At 34.0% G+C, this 21,254-nt stretch overlaps 2 protein-coding genes across 3 annotated transcripts in view; one reads left to right on the top strand and one right to left on the bottom strand.

The window, feature by feature from the left end:
* LOC144973114 (sodium-coupled monocarboxylate transporter 2-like) overlaps positions 1 to 21,254 on the top strand; it is a 173,114-nt gene that overhangs the window by 134,104 nt on the left and 17,756 nt on the right. For both annotated transcript variants that reach the window (XM_078915160.1, XM_078915161.1), the window contains exons 4-7: positions 2,894 to 2,959; positions 16,215 to 16,266; positions 17,276 to 17,343; positions 19,647 to 19,801. In XM_078915160.1, coding sequence (XP_078771286.1) covers positions 2,894 to 2,959; positions 16,215 to 16,266; positions 17,276 to 17,343; positions 19,647 to 19,801 — 341 coding nt within the window. The remainder of the gene's footprint in view (positions 1 to 2,893; positions 2,960 to 16,214; positions 16,267 to 17,275; positions 17,344 to 19,646; positions 19,802 to 21,254) is intronic.
* LOC144973115 (uncharacterized) lies at positions 9,962 to 15,326 on the bottom strand. The gene is made up of 3 exons (XM_078915162.1): positions 15,216 to 15,326; positions 14,554 to 14,657; positions 9,962 to 12,386 (listed from the first exon to the last, which is right to left on the bottom strand). Exons 2-3 carry the CDS (start codon positions 14,627 to 14,629, stop codon positions 11,470 to 11,472), a joined length of 993 nt encoding a protein of 330 aa, XP_078771288.1. The 5' UTR covers positions 14,630 to 14,657; positions 15,216 to 15,326; the 3' UTR covers positions 9,962 to 11,469.

Below are 21,254 nucleotides of genomic sequence, written 5' to 3'. Positions count from 1 at the left end.
TCCCGGTTTCTTTAGCGTGAAACGGACAGTAGCGGTTGCATGCTACCCTTTAGATAGGACACTATTCTATTGCAAAGTTGGTCATATTAACAGCCCCAGCTACCCATTTACTGTTGGGCGGACAAGAGGGGTGGCAGAATGAAAATTTTGCCTGCAGCCGGGATCGGTTTTAGTCCCTTTGCGTGAGGAGCGAGTGCTCTACCAACTGAGCTACCGGGACCCCCATTTTAATGATTTATTCTCACTGAATTTGATCAATCGTCTATAATTGTTCTTAAAAAATTATTTTTATTACTGTTTCACAACATTGCCATCCTACATAAAGGTTAGTGACCCTTTTGAATTATCCCTGAAAGTAGGGAGGGTTTGGTGACAATGAGATAGATAAGTGTAAAACGTAAGCAGTCATCGTCGTAAAAGAGGAGAGAGGGATACACATTGAAATAATGTGTGAGGGAGGGAGAGTCAGAAAGAAAGAGAGAGAGTTAGAGAGGGAGAGAGAGAGAGAGAGAGAGAGAGAGAGAGAGAGAGATCATTTGATTTGTGGATGGAATTTTTAGGGACAGGTATATAATAATGATATGGATCTTTTTAATTTAAATTATACATGCGTTATTGTAAGGGAGGAAGGAGGTTGATAAAATAATTTGAGACAGAGCTAGGAATTGGTTGGGGGAAGGGGGGCGACAGGCGGGGAAGAGTGTGGCATAAACGAGTCTTTTTTCCTTACCTTTTTCTGTCTGAAATAAAAATAATAATTCAATTTGATGATTTTATATTCGGGCTAATCAATTAGATAACATATTATATGAACATATCGAAGGAAATACAATTTTATTGCGCCTGGAAAATAAAGGGCAACGATTCTTTATTAATTTCACTTATATCATCGAGTAATAAGCCTGTCATTTCACAAGAAAGAGTGCCCTACAAGTAATGCTTGCTGATGACGTGCCTCATACCTAAAACGAGGATTTTGTAGTTTCTGTTGTGTGTTTTTTTTAACTATCTTGTTTCAATCTAGACTTCTATTGTTGACATTATTATGTTTCCTATTTATCAACATGGGTCAATCTAGACTACTAAATTTGGCATTACTTTAGGGTAAGAAAAGTGCGGGAAAAGTGACCCTAGTAAAACAAAAATGAAGCTCTAAAACTAAAATGAGCTTAACACCACGGGTCAAGCGAGTGGCAGATAGTCAGTGGGCTGTCAGAACTACTCTAATGTAAACTTGAAGTATATTTGTGACCCCTCGCCTCAAAACGGTATTATATCGGGGTGAAGCAGATGCCGAAAAGCGACTTTAAAGTTAGATAATTTTTGAAAATTAGAAATCTTGGACTTTCACAATTAAAGAAACACTATTCATCCTATCCAAAAAAAAAAAAAAAAAAAAAAAAAAGAATTGGAATCAATCCGAGATCCATATTTTTGACTGCAAATTCAATTTTCACCATCTAAAACACCCTGACATAATACCGTTTAGAGGCGACGAGTCACATTTATGCAATATCGATCTATCACACCAAAATACAACGGGTAAGAAATTTTGATTCTGATGCAATACCTTACATAAAATTGTCGAATCGAATACAAGGTAAAATCATTGTAAAACTACGAAATTGGAAGAAACGAAAGCACAGGAGGAAAATCGACAGTCACTTTTTGATTTTTTGAACAAAATATTTTTCAAATTTAAATACAAACTTTGAAGACAGGAAAACAAATTAATTAATGTTTTACAATATAGATACATTCATTTGTCTGAATAGCTAATTGATATAATATTATCTGAAAGATAAATTAAAATGCATTCTTATGCGTGTGTGTACAATTGTTTCATAACATTTAGATTTGCCAGTAATTTTGTGTTCGTTGGCGAAAATTCAACATTGGAATATAATTTATTTTCTACTTTATTTCTACATGCAAATTTTCTCAACCTAAAAATATTTTTTTGCATTCAACACTGAGGTTACCGATAACATTCCTCACCTGTAATCACAGGCCGAAGGTCTGATCCTCAGATGTTTTGACTCATATTTGATAATTGATCATTTCTGTTACAGGATGTCTTTCCCTGTTTGATAATAATAATAATAATGATAATAATAATAATAATAATAATAATAATAATAATAATAATAATAATAATAATAATAATAATAATAATGATAATAATAACTATAATAATACTAATAATAATGATAATAATAATATACGCAAACATACATAAATTAAACAAAAAGTGCAAAAAAAAAAACATACACACACACACACATATACACACACATACATACACATACACTTTAATATGCTTCGTGTAATCTATCAAAAAGGCATATCATCATGATTACAAACATTAATATATATACATATATATATATATATATATATATATATATATATATATATATATATATAATATTAAACAAAGTAATGCTCCTGTCGATATACTTTCAACATGGACACATGAATACATAATTATGTTACATTTTGTTTACCCTTTTCTCAACTCAACGCGCGCCCACTCTTTGCTCCTCAACATGGTTACCATGATTACAAACACGCAAATTCAACTTTTTTGTTAGTTATTCCAATGTGGTTTTCTGCTTTTATGGCGTGATGGATTCAATAACAGCTCTTTTTCTCATGGCAATTGTTTGTATATTTTGCTTCATATGTATATATACATAAATTCATGGACTCTGGACGAAACAACGTTGTAGGAGAATATGTATAAATATACGAGGTGAGAACAAATAATTAATAATTCCCTCCAAGAAATTGTCGACCGGCCTACGTGGCTCCAGCTAACTCCCCCTTCATCATGTATATGATTAGTAACCTCAATGAAAACAATTATTTTGATTACATTTTTCCTCCACAGTATTTGGAATTACGATTCAGTCGGCTTGTCCGAGTTAGTGGATGTTCACTACTCATTCTTCAGACAGTAAGTAAAATATTATTTCTTTTTTTTTAACCCTTATTTACCCTTAGTATCATCACCTCACCCTCCTCACCATCAACAATACCTCACCATCATCATTATCATCCTCCTCATCCTCCTCATTATCATCATCATCATCATCATCATAATCATCATCATCATATCATTATATCCCTCCTCATCATCACTATCATGATCACCACCACCACAACGGTCATCCTCAACATCATCACCACCATCATCAGCATCATCTTAATCATCATCATCATCATCATCATCATCTACATCATCATTGTCGGAGTAAAGCAGTTTTTAAAAGCATTTCATCATTTTGCACCACTTTCGCCGTTCAATACAAAACGATTACAATCTAAACATTAGGATCACTTTTTTAAAAGTGAAAATATAATAATAATAATAATAATAATAATAATAATAATAATAATAATAATAATAATAATAATAATAATAATAACAATTATTATTATTATTAGTAGTAGTAGTAGTAGTAGTAGTAGTAGTAGTAGTAGTATTGTTATTATTATTATTATTATTAGTAGTAGTAGTAGTAGTAGTAGTAGTAGTATTACTATTATTGTTATTATTAGTAGTAGTAGTAGTAGTAGTAGTATTTCTATTATTGTTATTAATGTTATTATAATAATAATAATAATAATGATGATGATGATGATGATGATAATAATAATAATAATAATTATTATTATTATTATTATTATTATTATTATTATTATTATTATTATTATTATTATTATTATTATTATTATTGTTATTGTTATGCACCAAAGGCAGTGCTTACATACCCTGACAGGGAAGACACTCATTGGTGGCCAGTCAACAAGTTATTTATTCAAGCTCTATAAATCATATCACAGAATTAGTAATATTTAGCATGGTGGTATAGAAATATACATAAAAAGGAATATATGTTATGTAATATAGCGTGAATGCACAAATGTAGTTAACTAATGATACGAATATAATGTATTCTTAAAATATAATAAATTGTGACATTATTTAGGAGTAATTAAATGTAATTCAGTGTATTATTTATGGAAATACAATATTAGTAATACAATTGCAAAGGGCAATAACTCAATAATAATAATACATCATAACAATTATTATTATTATTATTATTATTATTATTATTATTATTATTATTATTATTATTATTATTATTATTATTATTATTATTATTATTATTATTATTATTAATATCATTGTTATTATCATAATAATATAATTTATATATATATATATATATATATATATATATATATATATATATATATATATATTATTTAAAATATTTACCACAATGTTTGAGACAGTCTACATTAATGTTTCAGGCTTAATTTGCCATCGTCAGGACTGAGTTGTTTTGTTGACTGTTGTTGTTTCTTAAAGTGGTTCCGGTTTAAAGTTGCTTAACAAGAATTTACGCCGATGGGGACACTTTCCGTACATCTCACTTTTCATGTTGAGTGTGGCTTCATGAGGTTGTTTGATTATAGTATATTTTTCTTCCAGGCATAAGCTACATTGTTTTGATGTTGGTGTGTATCCTGTTGCTTTAGATACAATTTTCCATGAAATGTTGTGGTCTATTTTGTTGTCTTTTAATTTCCAAATATGTTCGCTGAGTTTTGTGGATGTTTTTTTGTTAGTGTTTCTAAATGTTGAGGTGTGGAGGTTGTATCTTGTTTTGAAATTATTTTCTGTTAGTCCTACATATTTTTCTTGCTTGTTTGTTTTAGTTTCTGTGACTGTGGCTTGATAAATTAAACTTGATTCTAAGCATTGTTTGTTTAGCGGGCAGTGTTCTTTATTTCTGCAGTTGCATTTTCTGGTGGGTGGGTTTTGCTCTTGTCGGTGGTTTATTAATATTTTTTTGTTGTGGCTTGAGATTATTTGTTCTATGTTGCGCATACACGAGTAGCTTATTTTTATGGTATTCCTGTTGATAATTTTATGTAGCTTGTGGTTTTTTGGAAAGTGTGTATCAATTAATTTCAGGAACTGCTGTCCTATGTTTGTGCTGACGTTTTTGTCGAAAGGTGGGTTGAACCAAGTTATGTGTCGTTTTCTTGTTTTACGTTCTTCACTTGTATGTTGGGGTTTACATGTGAGGTAGGCGTCTGTGTATTCAAATGGTGTGTTGTATCCGCTTTTTGTGAGTGCTTCTTTGTAGGGGGTGGCTACGACGTTGGATATCTCTGTTTTCCGAAAGTTTGCTCACCCTCAGTGCTATGTTTTTTGGTATGTTTTCAATGACGGGACGGGGGTGGTTGCTGTTTTTATTAATGTAGCTAATGGTGTTGTTTGGTTTTCTGAACGGTTGGAATGAATTGAATTTTATGTCGAATGTGATGTCGAGGAAGTCAACTGTTTTTTTGTTTGCTTCTATCGTGATTTTCAAATTGTTGTTTTGGAATATTTTACAGATTTGTTTTTTGATGTTTTCGTTCGCTCTTGGTCGTCTGTTGGTTATAGCGAGTCCGTCATCTCTATAGAGGCCGATGTATGTGTGTGTATGTTGCAGTTGTGACAGGATGTAGAGTCCGACCAGTTCGCATGTTTCAGCACCGTCGAACGAACCCATTGTTACGTCGAAATCATTATGTCGCTTTGTCCACGGCGTGTTGTCATAGTATAGTGTGCTGTGCTTGGTGTGTTTGATGATGTGTTTTTCCTCTTCTGTGATGTTGGTATATTTTGCTGCGAATTCCAATGCTTTGTTTAGTAAGTCTGGAGTGATGGAGGGGTAAAAATCGCAAATGTCGAAAGAGATGAAGGTGCAATTTTCTTTGTTTTGGATATTTTTAAACCATTCGATGACTTCATCGGTGTTTTTCCACTGGTTGAATTTAGTTGCTTCTTTGACGTTTTTATTTATTTTTTCTAATATCTTTTTGCTGATTTTTCCAATTTCAGATTTGTATGGGTTTATTAGTCTACATTTTGGATTATTTTTGAAGTCAGGCTTGTGATCTTTTAATGTGATGAACGCTTCTCTTCTTGGTGCTATATCGATTCGATCGCTAAGGTCAAGTCTGTTCGCTATATTCTTATCTTCTTTTGTGATCTCTTCGGTTCTATGTGTTCTGTCTTTCTTATAGTCTTTGTTGATTTGTTTGTGTGTCATTTTATCATATTCCTCAGGTGTCATTTTGTAATAGTTGTTGGATTTGTCGGCTGGTATCAGAACTTCTGATACCAGCCGACAAATCCAACAACTATTACAAAATGACACCTGAGGAATATGATAAAATGACACACAAACAAATCAACAAAGACTATAAGAAAGACAGAACACATAGAACCGAAGAGATCACAAAAGAAGATAAGAATATAGCGAACAGACTTGACCTTAGCGATCGAATCGATATAGCACCAAGAAGAGAAGCGTTCATCACATTAAAAGATCACAAGCCTGACTTCAAAAATAATCCAAAATGTAGACTAATAAACCCATACAAATCTGAAATTGGAAAAATCAGCAAAAAGATATTAGAAAAAATAAATAAAAACGTCAAAGAAGCAACTAAATTCAACCAGTGGAAAAATACCGATGAAGTCATCGAATGGTTTAAAAATATCCAAAACAAAGAAAATTGCACCTTCATCTCTTTCGACATTTGCGATTTTTACCCCTCCATCACTCCAGACTTACTAAACAAAGCATTGGAATTCGCAGCAAAATATACCAACATCACAGAAGAGGAAAAACACATCATCAAACACACCAAGCACAGCACACTATACTATGACAACACGCCGTGGACAAAGCGACATAATGATTTCGACGTAACAATGGGTTCGTTCGACGGTGCTGAAACATGCGAACTGGTCGGACTCTACATCCTGTCACAACTGCAACATACACACACATACATCGGCCTCTATAGAGATGACGGACTCGCTATAACCAACAGACGACCAAGAGCGAACGAAAACATCAAAAAACAAATCTGTAAAATATTCCAAAACAACAATTTGAAAATCACGATAGAAGCAAACAAAAAAACAGTTGACTTCCTCGACATCACATTCGACATAAAATTCAATTCATTCCAACCGTTCAGAAAACCAAACAACACCATTAGCTACATTAATAAAAACAGCAACCACCCCCGTCCCGTCATTGAAAACATACCAAAAAACATAGCACTGAGGGTGAGCAAACTTTCGGAAAACAGAGAGATATTCAACGTCGCAGCCACCCCCTACAAAGAAGCACTCACAAAAAGCGGATACAACACACCATTTGAATACACAGACGCCTCCCTCACATGTAAACCCCAACACACAAGTGAAGAACGTAAAACAAGAAAACGACACACAACTTGGTTCAACCCACCTTTCGACAAAAACGTCAGCACAAACATAGGACAGCAGTTCCTGAAATTAATTGATACACACTTTCCAAAAAACCACAAGCTACATAAAATTATCAACAGGAATACCATAAAAATAAGCTACTCGTGTATGCGCAACATAGAACAAATAATCTCAAGCCACAACAAAAAAATATTAATAAACCACCGACAAGAGCAAAACCCACCCACCAGAAAATGCAACTGCAGAAATAAAGAACACTGCCCACTAAACAAACAATGCTTAGAATCAAGTTTAATTTACCAAGCCACAGTCACAGAAACTAAAACAAACAAGCAAGAAAAATATGTAGGACTAACAGAAAATAATTTCAAAACAAGATACAACCTCCACACCTCAACATTTAGAAACACTAACAAAAAAACATCCACAAAACTCAGCGAACATATTTGGAAATTAAAAGACAACAAAATAGACCACAACATTTCATGGAAAATTGTATCTAAAGCAACAGGATACACACCAACATCAAAACAATGTAGCTTATGCCTGGAAGAAAAATATACTATAATCAAACAACCTCATGAAGCCACACTCAACATGAAAAGTGAGATGTACGGAAAGTGTCCCCATCGGCGTAAATTCTTGTTAAGCAACTTTAAACCGGAACCACTTCAAGAAACAACAACAGTCAACAAAACAACTCAGTCCTGACGATGGCAAATTAAGCCTGAAACATTAATGTAGACTGTCTCAAACATTGTGGTAAATATTTTAAATAATAATAATTCGCTCCATTACTGCATGTCGAGCACTTTTCGTACCATATTTGTATCAAACACGATTCAATATATATATATATATATATATATATATATATATATATATATATATATATATATATATATATATATATATATATATATATATATATAGCGCTAAAACCTCTACATGAATATAATTCAAAAATTCATTCACTAAATTAATTTTAAAACGCAACTCGAAACAGACACACAAACACATTAATCAAATTCAATTTATTAATTCCAAAGGGGAATATTTTCTTTAGGATTTATTCCAATGACGATTTGAATAACCCAAGCGTCAGCCGCAGTGCAGCGCCGCAAAGTGAGCTAAGGCTAAGTGACTTGCTCAATGCCACACAGCGCGACGGGTAGTCGAACTCGGTACCTTTTGGGTACGATACAAAGACCATACCGCTGGGCCACACTGTCCACAAACACACACACACACACACACACACACACACCCACTCACTTATATATATATATATATATATATATATATATATATATATATTAGATATATATATATATATACAGACACACACACACACACACACATACACTTACTGCAATCTTCTTCACTATCATTGATAATGTATCCTTATTAAACACATTTGATTGACTCAATAAAATGAAGCTTTAAATTTTACCAAAAAAAAAAAAAAAAAAAATAGATAAAAAATGGACATGGATTATTTAGACTCGGATCAAAATTATGATAAAATAAACCTAACATTGAATAGAGGTTTAAGAATTGTTCTGTATGCGAAACTATTCATACGCTCTAGAAAACAGGTATATCTTAAACTGTTTTTTAAAAATCCATTTTATTTCCACAAGATCGGGCAACTAACTAAAACAGACATTACAATGTAGTTCTGTGGACAATCACGCTAGCCGAGCTCAGTAGCCGTGCTGGATTATAAATTTTCATAACTTTATGAGGTATCCTGCAACTTGATTATTTAAACATTTATAAACAACACTGCAAGTTTTAAATACTGGCAACTAATAGAGATTATATAGAATTTCTTTCATAGAGTAATTAGATTTTAATTTAAAAATTTCTATATTCAATTTTATTATATGCCTTGTCCTGAATGAATGCGGGATATAGTTGCGTGTCATCGACGTATATTATGTGGAAATTAATATCAAATGGCCTGATTATTTACGTCAGTGGTGCAGTTTAAAGAGAAAACATGAAGGGTCCCATAAAGAGCCCTGGGATATAACCGTTTGAAGTGGATGGGGATATGAAGTAGCATCTCAAATAGGCGACTCGTTCTGTACAGACATGAGATCGATCTTTTAGAAGGGATGTTATCTATTTCAACGGAGTTCCTCCGATTTTAAAATGATTATGTAGACGCTGTATTAATTTGCCTTGATCAAAGGAAGCACTGAGGTCCAACAACACCAACAACACACTTTTACCCTGGTCCATAGAAACAAATATATCACTGCGCACGCGAAACAAAGCGATTTCTGGATTGAAAACCAGGCAATATATCGTAGATTGTCAGATACTCATGTAAACTTTTGGCAGACATTTTTTAATGCCTTTTGAACATAATGCAGATTCGAGATAGATCTAAATTTGTCCATGATGTCAGAATCCAGTGATTGCCTTTTCAGTAAATGTCTCACTGTTGGTCAGGGAAGATACCTTGAAGTAAACTTTCGTTTACAATACAAGTGATTAAAGATGTCAACAGTTGATTAATCAGCCATGTAGAGATTGTGTAAAGGGAAAACGTTAAGCTGGGGTGACTGATAACATTTCTAAAATTTCGCTTTCTGGGGCTTACGTAACTTGAGAAAACAATGTATTTTCATCTTTATTTTTTTTTTTTTTTTGTTTTATCGAACTTGATTGCTTAATTGATTCATCTCAAAGTTCGAGAATTTGGCAATTAAGAAATCTGTGAAAATTTCCACTAAATGTTGCCGACAATTGGAGGAAGGTATTTTTGTCGTTGATGAATCAGTTCTTATTTATAATCTTAACTATTCTTTTTTTAACTCTTTTGTTTTTCTAGAGCACTCTTTACGAGATTTTTCTTTGACTCATTTATCAGATTATTAGTTGATTACTTTTTATTTTGATAGATTTGTCGATTTCTCCTGAAGCCCTCTACTTCCCTTATATCGCCATTGAACCATTCATAGTTTGGTCTTGTGGACATGATGTTGGTTCTTAGTTCTACAACATTATTCAAACTTCACATGTTGTACTTTATTTGTGAGATTGGATGTTGCAATTGTTTGTCTCAATTATTCATTTTTGATAACTTCAGTTTTCCTTGTGGCGATAATATTTGTGAAGGGTTCGGAATTCTTTACCTTTGGTGTACACGATGTTATGCTGTGACCTGCTAGGCCATCCTGATCTACTGAAACAGACGTTATCGAGTTATCATTTATACTGCAAATCAGTAAATCCAATATGTGTCTCTGTGTATATGCAGGCTCGTCGATGAGTAGCTTTAGAAATACGGAGTTTACATTATTCATATACTGGATCATTGATGACTCAGTTTTTAAGTCGATATGCAGATGAAAATCACTTAATATCAATAATTTTGAAGTCTGAAGAACTAGATTCGTCAGACTAAAATCAATAAATTCATTAATAAATTGTACAATGTTTTTCTTGGTGGTCTAGTTTATAAATATATGTCAACTTATAATGTTGTCCTCAGTGACTGGTGTAAACTTCAAAAGTGTCGATATCTTTATGCCATAATAAAGTCCTTGAAGCTATTGAACCGCATTATCCCTTTTTCTGATATTTGTTCTAAAACGTTCGACAGTTGATCTTCAATTCTTGCCCATTCTATTCTCTCTAGCTCTTAACTCATTGAAAGTATTTCCGATAGTTACTAATTCTTCAGCTATTCGCCGAGATATCCACAATTCTTCTGCTATTCTTTTCCCTGCGAATGCACTAATTTAGGGAGAAAATGTCTGCCGATGCCACTCCGATTTCTGCCATCTCGTAGGCTTCCAAAATGACTTGCCCAGTCCAGTTCGTAAAGATGCACATTGTCAGCCACAACTTGTGCACCACTACAGCCTGCACATGTAGCCATATCATAGGTCATGTAAAAAGAAAGATATTTACCATCAAAAATGTTTACTAATTGAGGCACATGAAATTTTATGTCAATTTCAGATAAAATCGTCGGATTTGTAGGAAAGTCATCTTCCGTTAGTATTGTGAATTCGGTGATGTATGGGAATTGGATCCATTCCACGCCACCTTCTTTGACAACCAGTTGTTGGTTTTGTGATGGGCTAAATGGAATATTAACCTTCAAGCTCCGTCGAAGAGAGCAAAAACATTTAGAGTTTACAATAAGGATGTTCTGAAATAAAAAAATCAAATTCAAGTACTTTATCATTATCTTGAAAACTTATTACGTCAATTTGGCATTTGGTTCCAGCCGAGATTATATAACTACCCAGATTTGAACTTGTCTGAACTGTATAGTCGCAACGCTTTCCAAAGGTGATGTGCTTACTGAATCCATGAGGGTGGGATACGATGAACTTGAGAGGTTGTAATCCATAGTAAAGAGAATGGATCCCACTCATTTTATATTCAAGCACTTCAACTAACGCCATGTCGTGCGTGACACATTGAATAAAAAATGTATCACTTGTGCACTTTTCTGTCTCTATTTCATGCTCATCATCACTGACTGTTGGCGAATTATCCCCACTTCCATTTTTAGCACCTTTCACTCCGTACAAATACTTTACACTGGTCCGATCATTAGAATCATAAAAGACTTCACAGACTGTCCGCTCCGCCTCTAAGTCATCAAAGACGACGTGAGCTGCTGTAAAAACGTAAACTTTAGCAAACTTCATCTGTGGATTTCCCGATGATTTACATGGATGGCAAGGGCAAGGCTTCTCTGTTATCTTTGACGGCCGAACGTAGTAGATCACTCCTGTCCCACATCTTGCTACTCGTGTCGATCCTTTAAGTTCAGAATAAGGATAAGGTGCCGACGTTTTTGGGAATGAAACTGGACGATTTTTACTGGTGTATTTCACAGTAAGCTTCACTGTTCTATCACAACAATTTTTTATGGGGTCCATGTACTTATTAGAACGAAGTTCAAATGGTAAGTGCTCCATTGTAAGTTTGTTCACCGGAATGAAATCGTTATGGTCAGGATTCTTTTTGCATTTTTCAAAACATGTTTCTGCATCCGGGCCCCCTTCATAGAAGATCTCACACTCCGGGATAACTGAAATGGAAAAAAGGGAATCGTTGAATTTTAAATAAATATCGCATCCATTAATGGCTTTGTTTGTGATTATTTTTGGAACTGTGCTTTTGATTAATATACATTTAGTGCTTTTTCTCCCGACGACAGTTGTCAGACAGATCGACGCTCGCCTTTCGAACCTCTCCGATCGACACTTGTTGATAATAATCACACTACGGGGTCAAGAGTTTGTCATACAGCCAGTAGATTTTTATTCATCGATAGTATCTAATAGCTCTGCAGTGGCAAAGGGCGACTGACTGATCGAGAAACATGATGAAAAGTGTTCAGTTTTCGAAATATTCAACATCACAATAGGTCATTTTGCTCGGCTTGACCCATGAGTGTTTTTACAACTTTCATAAACAAGTTCCAGGTTTTAAGCTTATTTAATCCAAGGCTTTCACCAAAAAATCATAAAATTTTATGGCAACAAACATGAAAGTGAGAAAAATGGTTTATGACACCAAAACAAAAAAAGGTAATGATATAATTAATGACCATTGTAATAACATCAATATTTACACTAATAATACTTATAACAAAAATAGTAAACAAAGCAGCGTGAATACATAATATATCAAGAAATTGTTTGACAGCATACATAATGTGATCGATGACTCGGTTGAACCGACGTTCACTTATTTGCATGTCTGATAACCCAACTCCTTATGAGCTCATTGTTGAAATGGAAATCTCAAAAAATGGCGCAAAATATTCTCCATTACAACAATGTTAAACATCATCATCATCATCATAAACATCATCATCATCATCATCATCATCATCATCATCATCATCATCATCATCATCATCATCATCATCATCATCATCATCATCAATATCCTCATCAATATTATTATCATCATCAAAATCCACATCATTATTCTTATCATCATCATTTTTATCGGCACTTTAATTACTGCTATTGATATCTTTGTGGTAAATTGTGTCTATTTGTAACGTGCATGGATCATCACAAGGTAATGAATATTTATGCGCAAAGTAAATGCCAGGTATTATTATTATTATTATTATTATTAATATTATTATTATTATTATATTATTATTATTATTATTATATTATTATTATTATTATTATTATTATTATATCCTTATCATTATATATTATAATCATTATCATCATCATTATCATTGTCATTATCATTATTATTTTTTTATTTATTTATTAATTTTTTTTAATTTATTATTATTATTATTATTATTATATTATTATTATTATTATTATTATTATTATTATTATTATTATTATTATTATTATTATTATTATTAGTTCTATTATTATCATTACCATTATCATCATCATCGTCACCTTTTTCTTCTTCTTCATCATCATCATCATCATCATCATCATCATCATCATCATCATCATCATCATCACCATTATTATTATTATTATTATTATTATTATTATTATTATTATTATATTATTATTATTATTATATTATATTATTATTATCATTATCATTATCATCATCGCCTTTATATCCATCATAATTATCATCATCATCATCATCATCATCACCACTATTTTTATTATTATTATTATCGTAGTCGTCGTCATTATCATCATAATTCATCTTCTTTTTTTTTCTTCTTCTTCTTCTTCTTCTTCTTCTTCTTCTTCTTCTTCTTCTTCTTCTTCTCCTTCTTCTTCTTCTCCTTCTCTTCTCTCTTCTTCTTCTTCTCTTCTTCTTCTCTTCTTCTTCTCTTCTTCTTCTTCTTCTTCTTCTTCTTCTCTTCTTCTTCTTCTCTCTTCTTCTTCTTCTTCTTCTTCTCTTCTTCATCTCTTCTTCTTCTTCTTCTTCTTCTTCTTCTTTCTTCTTCTTCTTCTTCTTCTTCTTCTTCTTCTTCTTCTTCTTCTTCTTCTTCTTCTTCTTCTTTATCTATATATTATTATTATTATATATTATTATTATTATTATTATTATTATTATTATTATTATCCTCCTCCTCCTCCTCCTCCTCCTCCTCCTCCTCCTCCTCCTCCTCCACATCATCAGCATCATCATGCAAATCATTCATTCCTCCATCTATCCATTCATTCATTCATTCATTCATTCATCCATTCATTTTTTATACTGAAACTGAAACATTAGTACCATTGTAGCCGATGCATACTTACAAGGCGGGTTATCTATTTCTTCATCTTTGCTTGGCCTTTTTGATTTGGATGGCTCTGACTCATCTGGTTTATTCATGTTGATTCAGGGGAAAGCTTTGAACATTCTAAAAAAAAAAACATTTTATATTTTACTATACAACTACTCCCCGGCTTACAGAATAAAAACATGTTTTCAAAATGTTGACCAGAAATCGCTTCCTTCAAATTAATTTTTTTTTTTTTAACTTGGGGTTTTAATACCGCAATATCCACTAAACGTGCTCAAAGCACTTTACAAAGGATTACTAGCCTACAGCAACACTTAACATGTAGAACGAGACATGACGCCTGTTAGGCGATATTTTTTTTTTCGGAAAAACACAACGCTGTTAACGGCCAGGTACTCATTTTGCACCTTAGTACGGTGAGAGAATGTGAGTAAGAGTCTTTTCCAAGAAGTTCACTCTGCGCCGTGCGACGCTCGAACCCAGAACCAATTGATCCGAAAGCGAGTGTCATACCACAAGACCACATAGCCGCATCTTGTCAAAAACTCTCACACCTGAGACTTCACGAAGTCCCAGGTTTGAAAGTTTTTGACAATGCGAGGGTCTAGTAGTAGTAGTAGTAGTAGTAGTAGTAGTAGTATTAGTATTAGCAACAGCAGCATTAGTACTACTCACCAATAGAAATATGGAAAGGTAAACAGAGAAGTCGCCTGTTCGAAACTTGAAAACTTGAAAAGTCTTTACACACAACACAGTTCCTTGGAATAAGTCAAAATATCAAGTCTTGCCGAGGCAAGGATAACTCAGATCTTAAAATAGAAGTTGTAACAACGGGAATTCCCGTAATAACGTGTTCATTACAAATGGTTCATTATTCCATCAATAGATTTTTTGCATTATCATTAAGGGCACTGAAGGGATTTCGTCCTATTAAGCCCTATAGGGAATGAGATTAGCGGAAGAGTAGCGTCCCTTGATTGGACGTCACCCATAGTCTGTGACGTCACCGGCGGAAAAGCGTCTTCAGCGAGGACGAGAGACCATACGCACAACCAACATGACGTTCTCTCTCTAATAACTTTTCCGCCGGTGACGTCACAGACTATGGGTGACGTCCAATCAAGGGACGCTACTCTTCCGCTAATCTCATTCCCTATATTATGTTATGTTGCGTTTAGGAATTTGAACTTTGTTACCAACGCGCACTCGCAAGCTCGTGCAGCGATTGGGAATACGTCCAGGATTAGAAAAAAAAGTGTAAAATCTTATAATCATCCTTAATGCGCATAACAATACTTAAATTATTCCATCAGCCTAATATATGGTACGCGTTCCACATTTGCCTTAACACTTACAACATCGTTCAAGGTTATTAACCAAGTTATCATCTCACATTTGACTCGAATGTGTAATTTAATTAAATGTTTCTTTCGCAAGGTACCAGATTTTTATGTTTATTACCAGCTTTACCATCAGCTGGGTCTGACATTATAATAAGACAAGTCACATTTCCGATCGGTCGTTTAAACACCACATGTTATTTACACAGGGAAAAAAATATCACCTTATGACAAGTTATATAATATTTACTCCCATGTGATTGTCTCCTTCTTGTTGAATAACTTCAGTCATTTAAATCATAATTCATGTACTCAATTTTATTCTTTATCACAGTTGATATACATGGCCTTCTTGTTGTATGCCCCATCTCTGGCTCTCAACGCAGGTAAGGCGACCTCTATTTTGCATTCTTAAATAATGACATTGAGGGGAAAGTTTTTTAAAAAAACATTATAAGTTTAAACTCTGATAAATACGTGCTCCTCAGTAATACGTTCTATAAAACAATGAAATACAAATGATATACTAGATTTAAGTGTGTCATTAGCTGGTTTTTGTCATCAGCATAGTTACAAATGAATGCCCAGGTTTGTAAGTTTTTGCCAAGATGACCAAAACTTTAAATATGTCATTTTCCAGAGTGCGACAGTTAGTGGTTAATTTAATGACCCAGTACACCTTTCTTCTAAAATTCACCCTGGCCTCTTTGTTTTATCTAATGTTTAAATGTTGGATTTACTATGCATACACACACACACACACACATATATATATATATATATATATATATATATATATGTGTGTGTGTGTGTGTGTGTGTGTGTATGTGTGTGTCAGTGTGTGAAGTACGAGAAAAAAAACCCGAAAACATACGACGCTTTTCATTACGAATTGAAACAAAAAATATTTGAAAATTTACAAGCAACATGAACAAAACCTGAAGTTGATTCTTGCCAAGTTTAATTTTAAAAAATGCTTTTTTGGTTTAGAAACCACGTCGGCTATACTCAACTCGCATAAAAATCACGATGTCGAAAGTTACCAAATTTGCGTCTTGTTTTAGGAGTGCAGTGTTACTAATGTAAGAACCCAACCACACTTAACATGTGAGATGGGACACCATGCCTGAGAATTTCTTTTTCAGCAGAATCAAAACTGTTGACAGCCAGATATCCATTCTATATTTGAGTGTTGTGAGAGAAGTTGAGTAAAGTCTCAAGGACTCAAGAACTTTTCTAAGGACTCAACTCTGTGCTGCCCATTGGGACTCATATCCAGGACCTACATACATGAAGACGAGTGTCATGCTTACCTCAAGACCACAAAGCCTCTTGGGGAGGGGGGGGGGGAGCGAGTCGAGTAACGTTTTACCTATTTTTCCTTTACTTTTTCAGTGACAGGAATTGACCTCTGGGGTTCAGTGGTTGGCATGGGCTGTGTCGTCACCTTCTACACCACACTGGTATGTCTGTAATGTTATTATCACACGGAATCTTTGTCCATCAATCAAAAAAATATTAAATGAAAGCGTATTGAATAACAGCGCTCAAAATCAGTGTTTAATTCTTTTATTTTTTAACATTGTATTACACACAGGTAACTATTCGTCTTTAAAAGGTGTTGTGTCGGAATGAACTGGAGGGTTAAAATTGAATCTCTGGCTTAACCGACGTGTTCATATTAGCAGGTCTGACAACCCAAACTGTTAAGGCCTCATTTTTGTAAGAGAAATACTCTCGATTCAACGTAAAATAGTGTCCATCACAACAATGTTAAAATAAGCCCATGACTGTGTTCGGTTATCAGTCCTCTGCATTCCTCGAGAAAAATCTATAAAATTTTAATTAGGATGAACTTCTTCATTGAGGAATGCAATTTGTTCCTAGTCTTCTTAAAAGCTTACAGTCCTATTTCTATTCAGTTTTACTTTAAACTTGATTTTCTCCATGCTCTTCGCTCAGACAAAATACCATTTGGCGTGATGGGTTACATGTACATCGTGATAGAATTATATCAGAGTATATATATTTTATTTTGAACAACATATATCGTTTTCTTGATTACAAAAACAATAAATGGATTAATTCGCTTTCATTCACCAGCTTCTCTGGCTTAAATAATGAAAAATAAACCAAAACCGGACGATCTAGCAATAAATAAAAGTTGTTATAGTTTTTCATCAAATAATAGTAATCAGTATGATATCTTCTGTTCGTATTCTTCGTTGTGTAGATGTGGATTCAGAAGAAGGTAGGCTTCTTGTCCGGACTCCGGGTGTGGGCGATATTGGGGAAGTCTGGAGGGAATTGTGGACAATTACCACACCCAAGATGGGGGAGAGCGTAATTAAAGTCCCAGCAGAACTAATTCCAGCCTCTTGAAATAGAATCGAAAATATTGGGGCGCATCTAACCGACTGTCCTCATTGTCAGGAACGCCAGAGACAGAAGCCCGCATAGTCCTACATTGCCCTGCGACGATATTGACGGGAGGTTTTGAGGATGTCCTCAGCTGCGGTTAAGAATTGAAAGACTAGCTGGAGACTTCCTGCATTGATATGTAGCCATACGCTACTCCTGCTACTACTACTGCTACTACTACTACTACTACTACTACTACTACTACTACTACTACTACTACTACTACTACTACTACTACTACTACTACTACTACTACTACTACTACTACTATTACTACTACTACTACTACTACTACTACTACTACTACTATCTACTACTACTACTACTACTACTACTACTACTACTACTACTACTACTACTACTATACTACTACTACTACTACTACTACTACTACTACGACAGCTACTACTACTACTACTACTACTACTACTACTACTACTACTACTACTACTACTACTACAACTACTACTACAAAAGGGTCGAAATGTTTAGAGGCATGTTGAAACTTTGTCCACACTTTTTTACCTTTGAAAAACTATTTCTGCTATTTTATTGGAACTAGATCGCCAGGTTTTTAATTTATTTTACATTACTCAACGGATAGAAACTTTTCAAAACGACTTGTTTCCTTAGTAAGCATATATCTGTCGCGCATCATACAAAAACTACCTTTGAACTCAACCTCTTATATTTTTAACTTTGATACTACTTTTTGTCGTCAGTTTACTGTGGAATGATAACGTTTTTAACATTATAGATCATATTTTACCTAACGAAAATTATATATTTTAACGTTTAATTTACTGAATTTTTTCGAATGGGTTTACGTTTGATATGGTAGGCATGGGAAACACTCTTAGATTAAATAACCTATGTAAAAGAAGTTATATGATCCGAATCCATGGGTACCGTGTTTTCCAAAAAATTGTGACTATTTATTACTTCATCATGTGACAAATCCAAACTTGTGGCCATTCTTGTTAACATCTACGCATCTAAGAGGAAGAGAGAAGGAGAGAGAGAGAGAGAGAGAGAGAGAGAGAGAGAGAGAGAGAGAGAGAGAGATAGATAGAGAGAGAGAAAGAGAGAGAGATAGATAGATAGATAGAGAGAGAGAGAGAGAGGGGGGGGGGAGAGAGAGAGAGAGAGAAATGTTGATAAGTCCATCTTTTTGACCTGTTCAAACATTTATCTAACTCTTTTTTTTTCACACACACTATTTGATTTTTCAAAATGTCACCTCCAGTCATTTGCTTAAGAATCTAAACATCACTCTTACCATTAACCTTCATAATTTATATTCAATTTGACTTAATATTGTTTACCTTATATGTCTTGTCCAAAGGGTGGCATGAAAGCGGTGTTGTGGACAGATACATTCCAGGCGGGTGTGATTGTGGCTGGGCTGCTAGCGGTCCTAATTGAAGGTTCCATCATTGAGGGTGGATTTGACAAGGCATGGGAGATAGCCAATGACAGAGGACGCGTTGTTTTCGACGAGTAAGACAGTTTTAGTTTGTATTGTTTGTTGTTTTTTTTTTATATTTATATTTTGTCGTTTTTGTTTGTTTTTTTGTTTTTTTGTTGTTGTTTTTTTTTTTGTTTTTTTTTGTTGTTTTTTTTTTTTTTGTCTTTTTTGGATTTTTTTTTAAATTTGTTTTTTTTTTGTTGTTGTTGTTTTTTTGTTGTTGTTTTTTGTTTTTGTTTTTTTGCGTGGTTTTTTTTTTGTGGGGGGGGGGGGAGTTCTAATAGTTTGAATTTTTAAATAGCATTTCTACGAGGGATTCCAAGAATGAATCTGACACCAATTCATGATACATTTAGGACTACATATCATGAGGTATGATGGGGGCTAATACATTTTCTTGATAGAGAAATGACTATTAAGAAACAAAAAAGTATGTAGGATGGTATATTTGAGGAAAGAGTCCTTTCCAAGGACTCAACTTCGCAATAGTGTGCCTGTCACCGCCGCTTCAAGTAAAATAATAAGCAATACATTGAGCAATATCAATTAAATTATTTACTCACAGCGCTTCAAAAAGGTCGCAAACCAACAGAAATTCAGATAAGACGAAATATCTGTAAGGCGATTATATTTTGTTTTTTAACAAAGACAACGCCGTTTCCATTCAGGGACTCATTTTACACCCGAGTGCGACAAGACAATGTGAGTAAAGAATCTTTTCTGGGGGATTCAAACCATGACGTATAAGTCACGAGCCGAGTGTCTTATCACTATAGCACAACAAATGCGACGAATGAAGGTGTCGTCACTCAGCTCTTTGTTATTGTTTTTCATCGACAGAAAAATGATCAATTCTCACAAAATTTACTGACGCTTACTAATGCTACATATACAGGGTTTCCAAAATAAAGTATAAACCTTATAGCCGCTGATAATTTATCGTCAATAAAATTAAGTGGACCCTTCTTTTTTGACGCTACTGGGTGTGGTCCTGTTTACTTGGACTTGCTGCAACTTAGCACCGGTGAACACTTTAAAGAAGACGATATTTATTTTCAGCAAGAAGGGACAATGTCAGATCCTTCCTAGATGAGATCTTGCCAAATAGGTTGCAGCACAGAGAGCTTTCTTGAATACCCTTTATGTTTACCAGATCTCACACCATTGGATTTTTATACCTAAAGGACAAAGTCTACCCAATGAAATCTATAACAATTGCCGAGTTAGAGCAGTCATTGAATGCGAATGAACGCAAATACCAAAGGAATTCTATCATGATATGTGCGTTTCCATTGCTTCGCAGTAACAGCGGTGTCTGGACCAAAAGGCATATCAGTTTGAGAACAGGCGGTGATAAAGCGATAGTATGATGTTTGTAAATTCTCACACTTATTAAAAATTAAACAAATAACAATAAAAAACACTTGGTCTGTATACAATTTGGGACACCCTGCATTCATGGGTTGGTTATTGTTGTTTTGGTGT

Source organism: Berghia stephanieae, chromosome 5, assembly GCF_034508935.2.
Source record: "Berghia stephanieae isolate SIO BIC M18660-M18661 chromosome 5, UCSD_Bste_1.3, whole genome shotgun sequence".
In the NCBI taxonomy this organism is placed as follows: domain Eukaryota; kingdom Metazoa; phylum Mollusca; class Gastropoda; order Nudibranchia; family Aeolidiidae; genus Berghia; species Berghia stephanieae.
The sequence above is the reverse complement of the archived record's forward strand: the minus strand, read 5'-3'. Positions and strand labels throughout refer to the sequence as shown.

Bases quoted from the DNA above. Each gene is read 5' to 3' on its own strand.
- LOC144973115 (XM_078915162.1), bottom strand. From the start codon at position 14,629: ATGAATAAACCAGATGAGTCAGAGCCATCCAAATCAAAAAGGCCAAGC. The intron at 12,387-14,553 runs GTAAGTATGCAT...TTTCCATTTCAG, and splicing joins AGAAATAGATAACCCGCCTT to TTATCCCGGAGTGTGAGATC.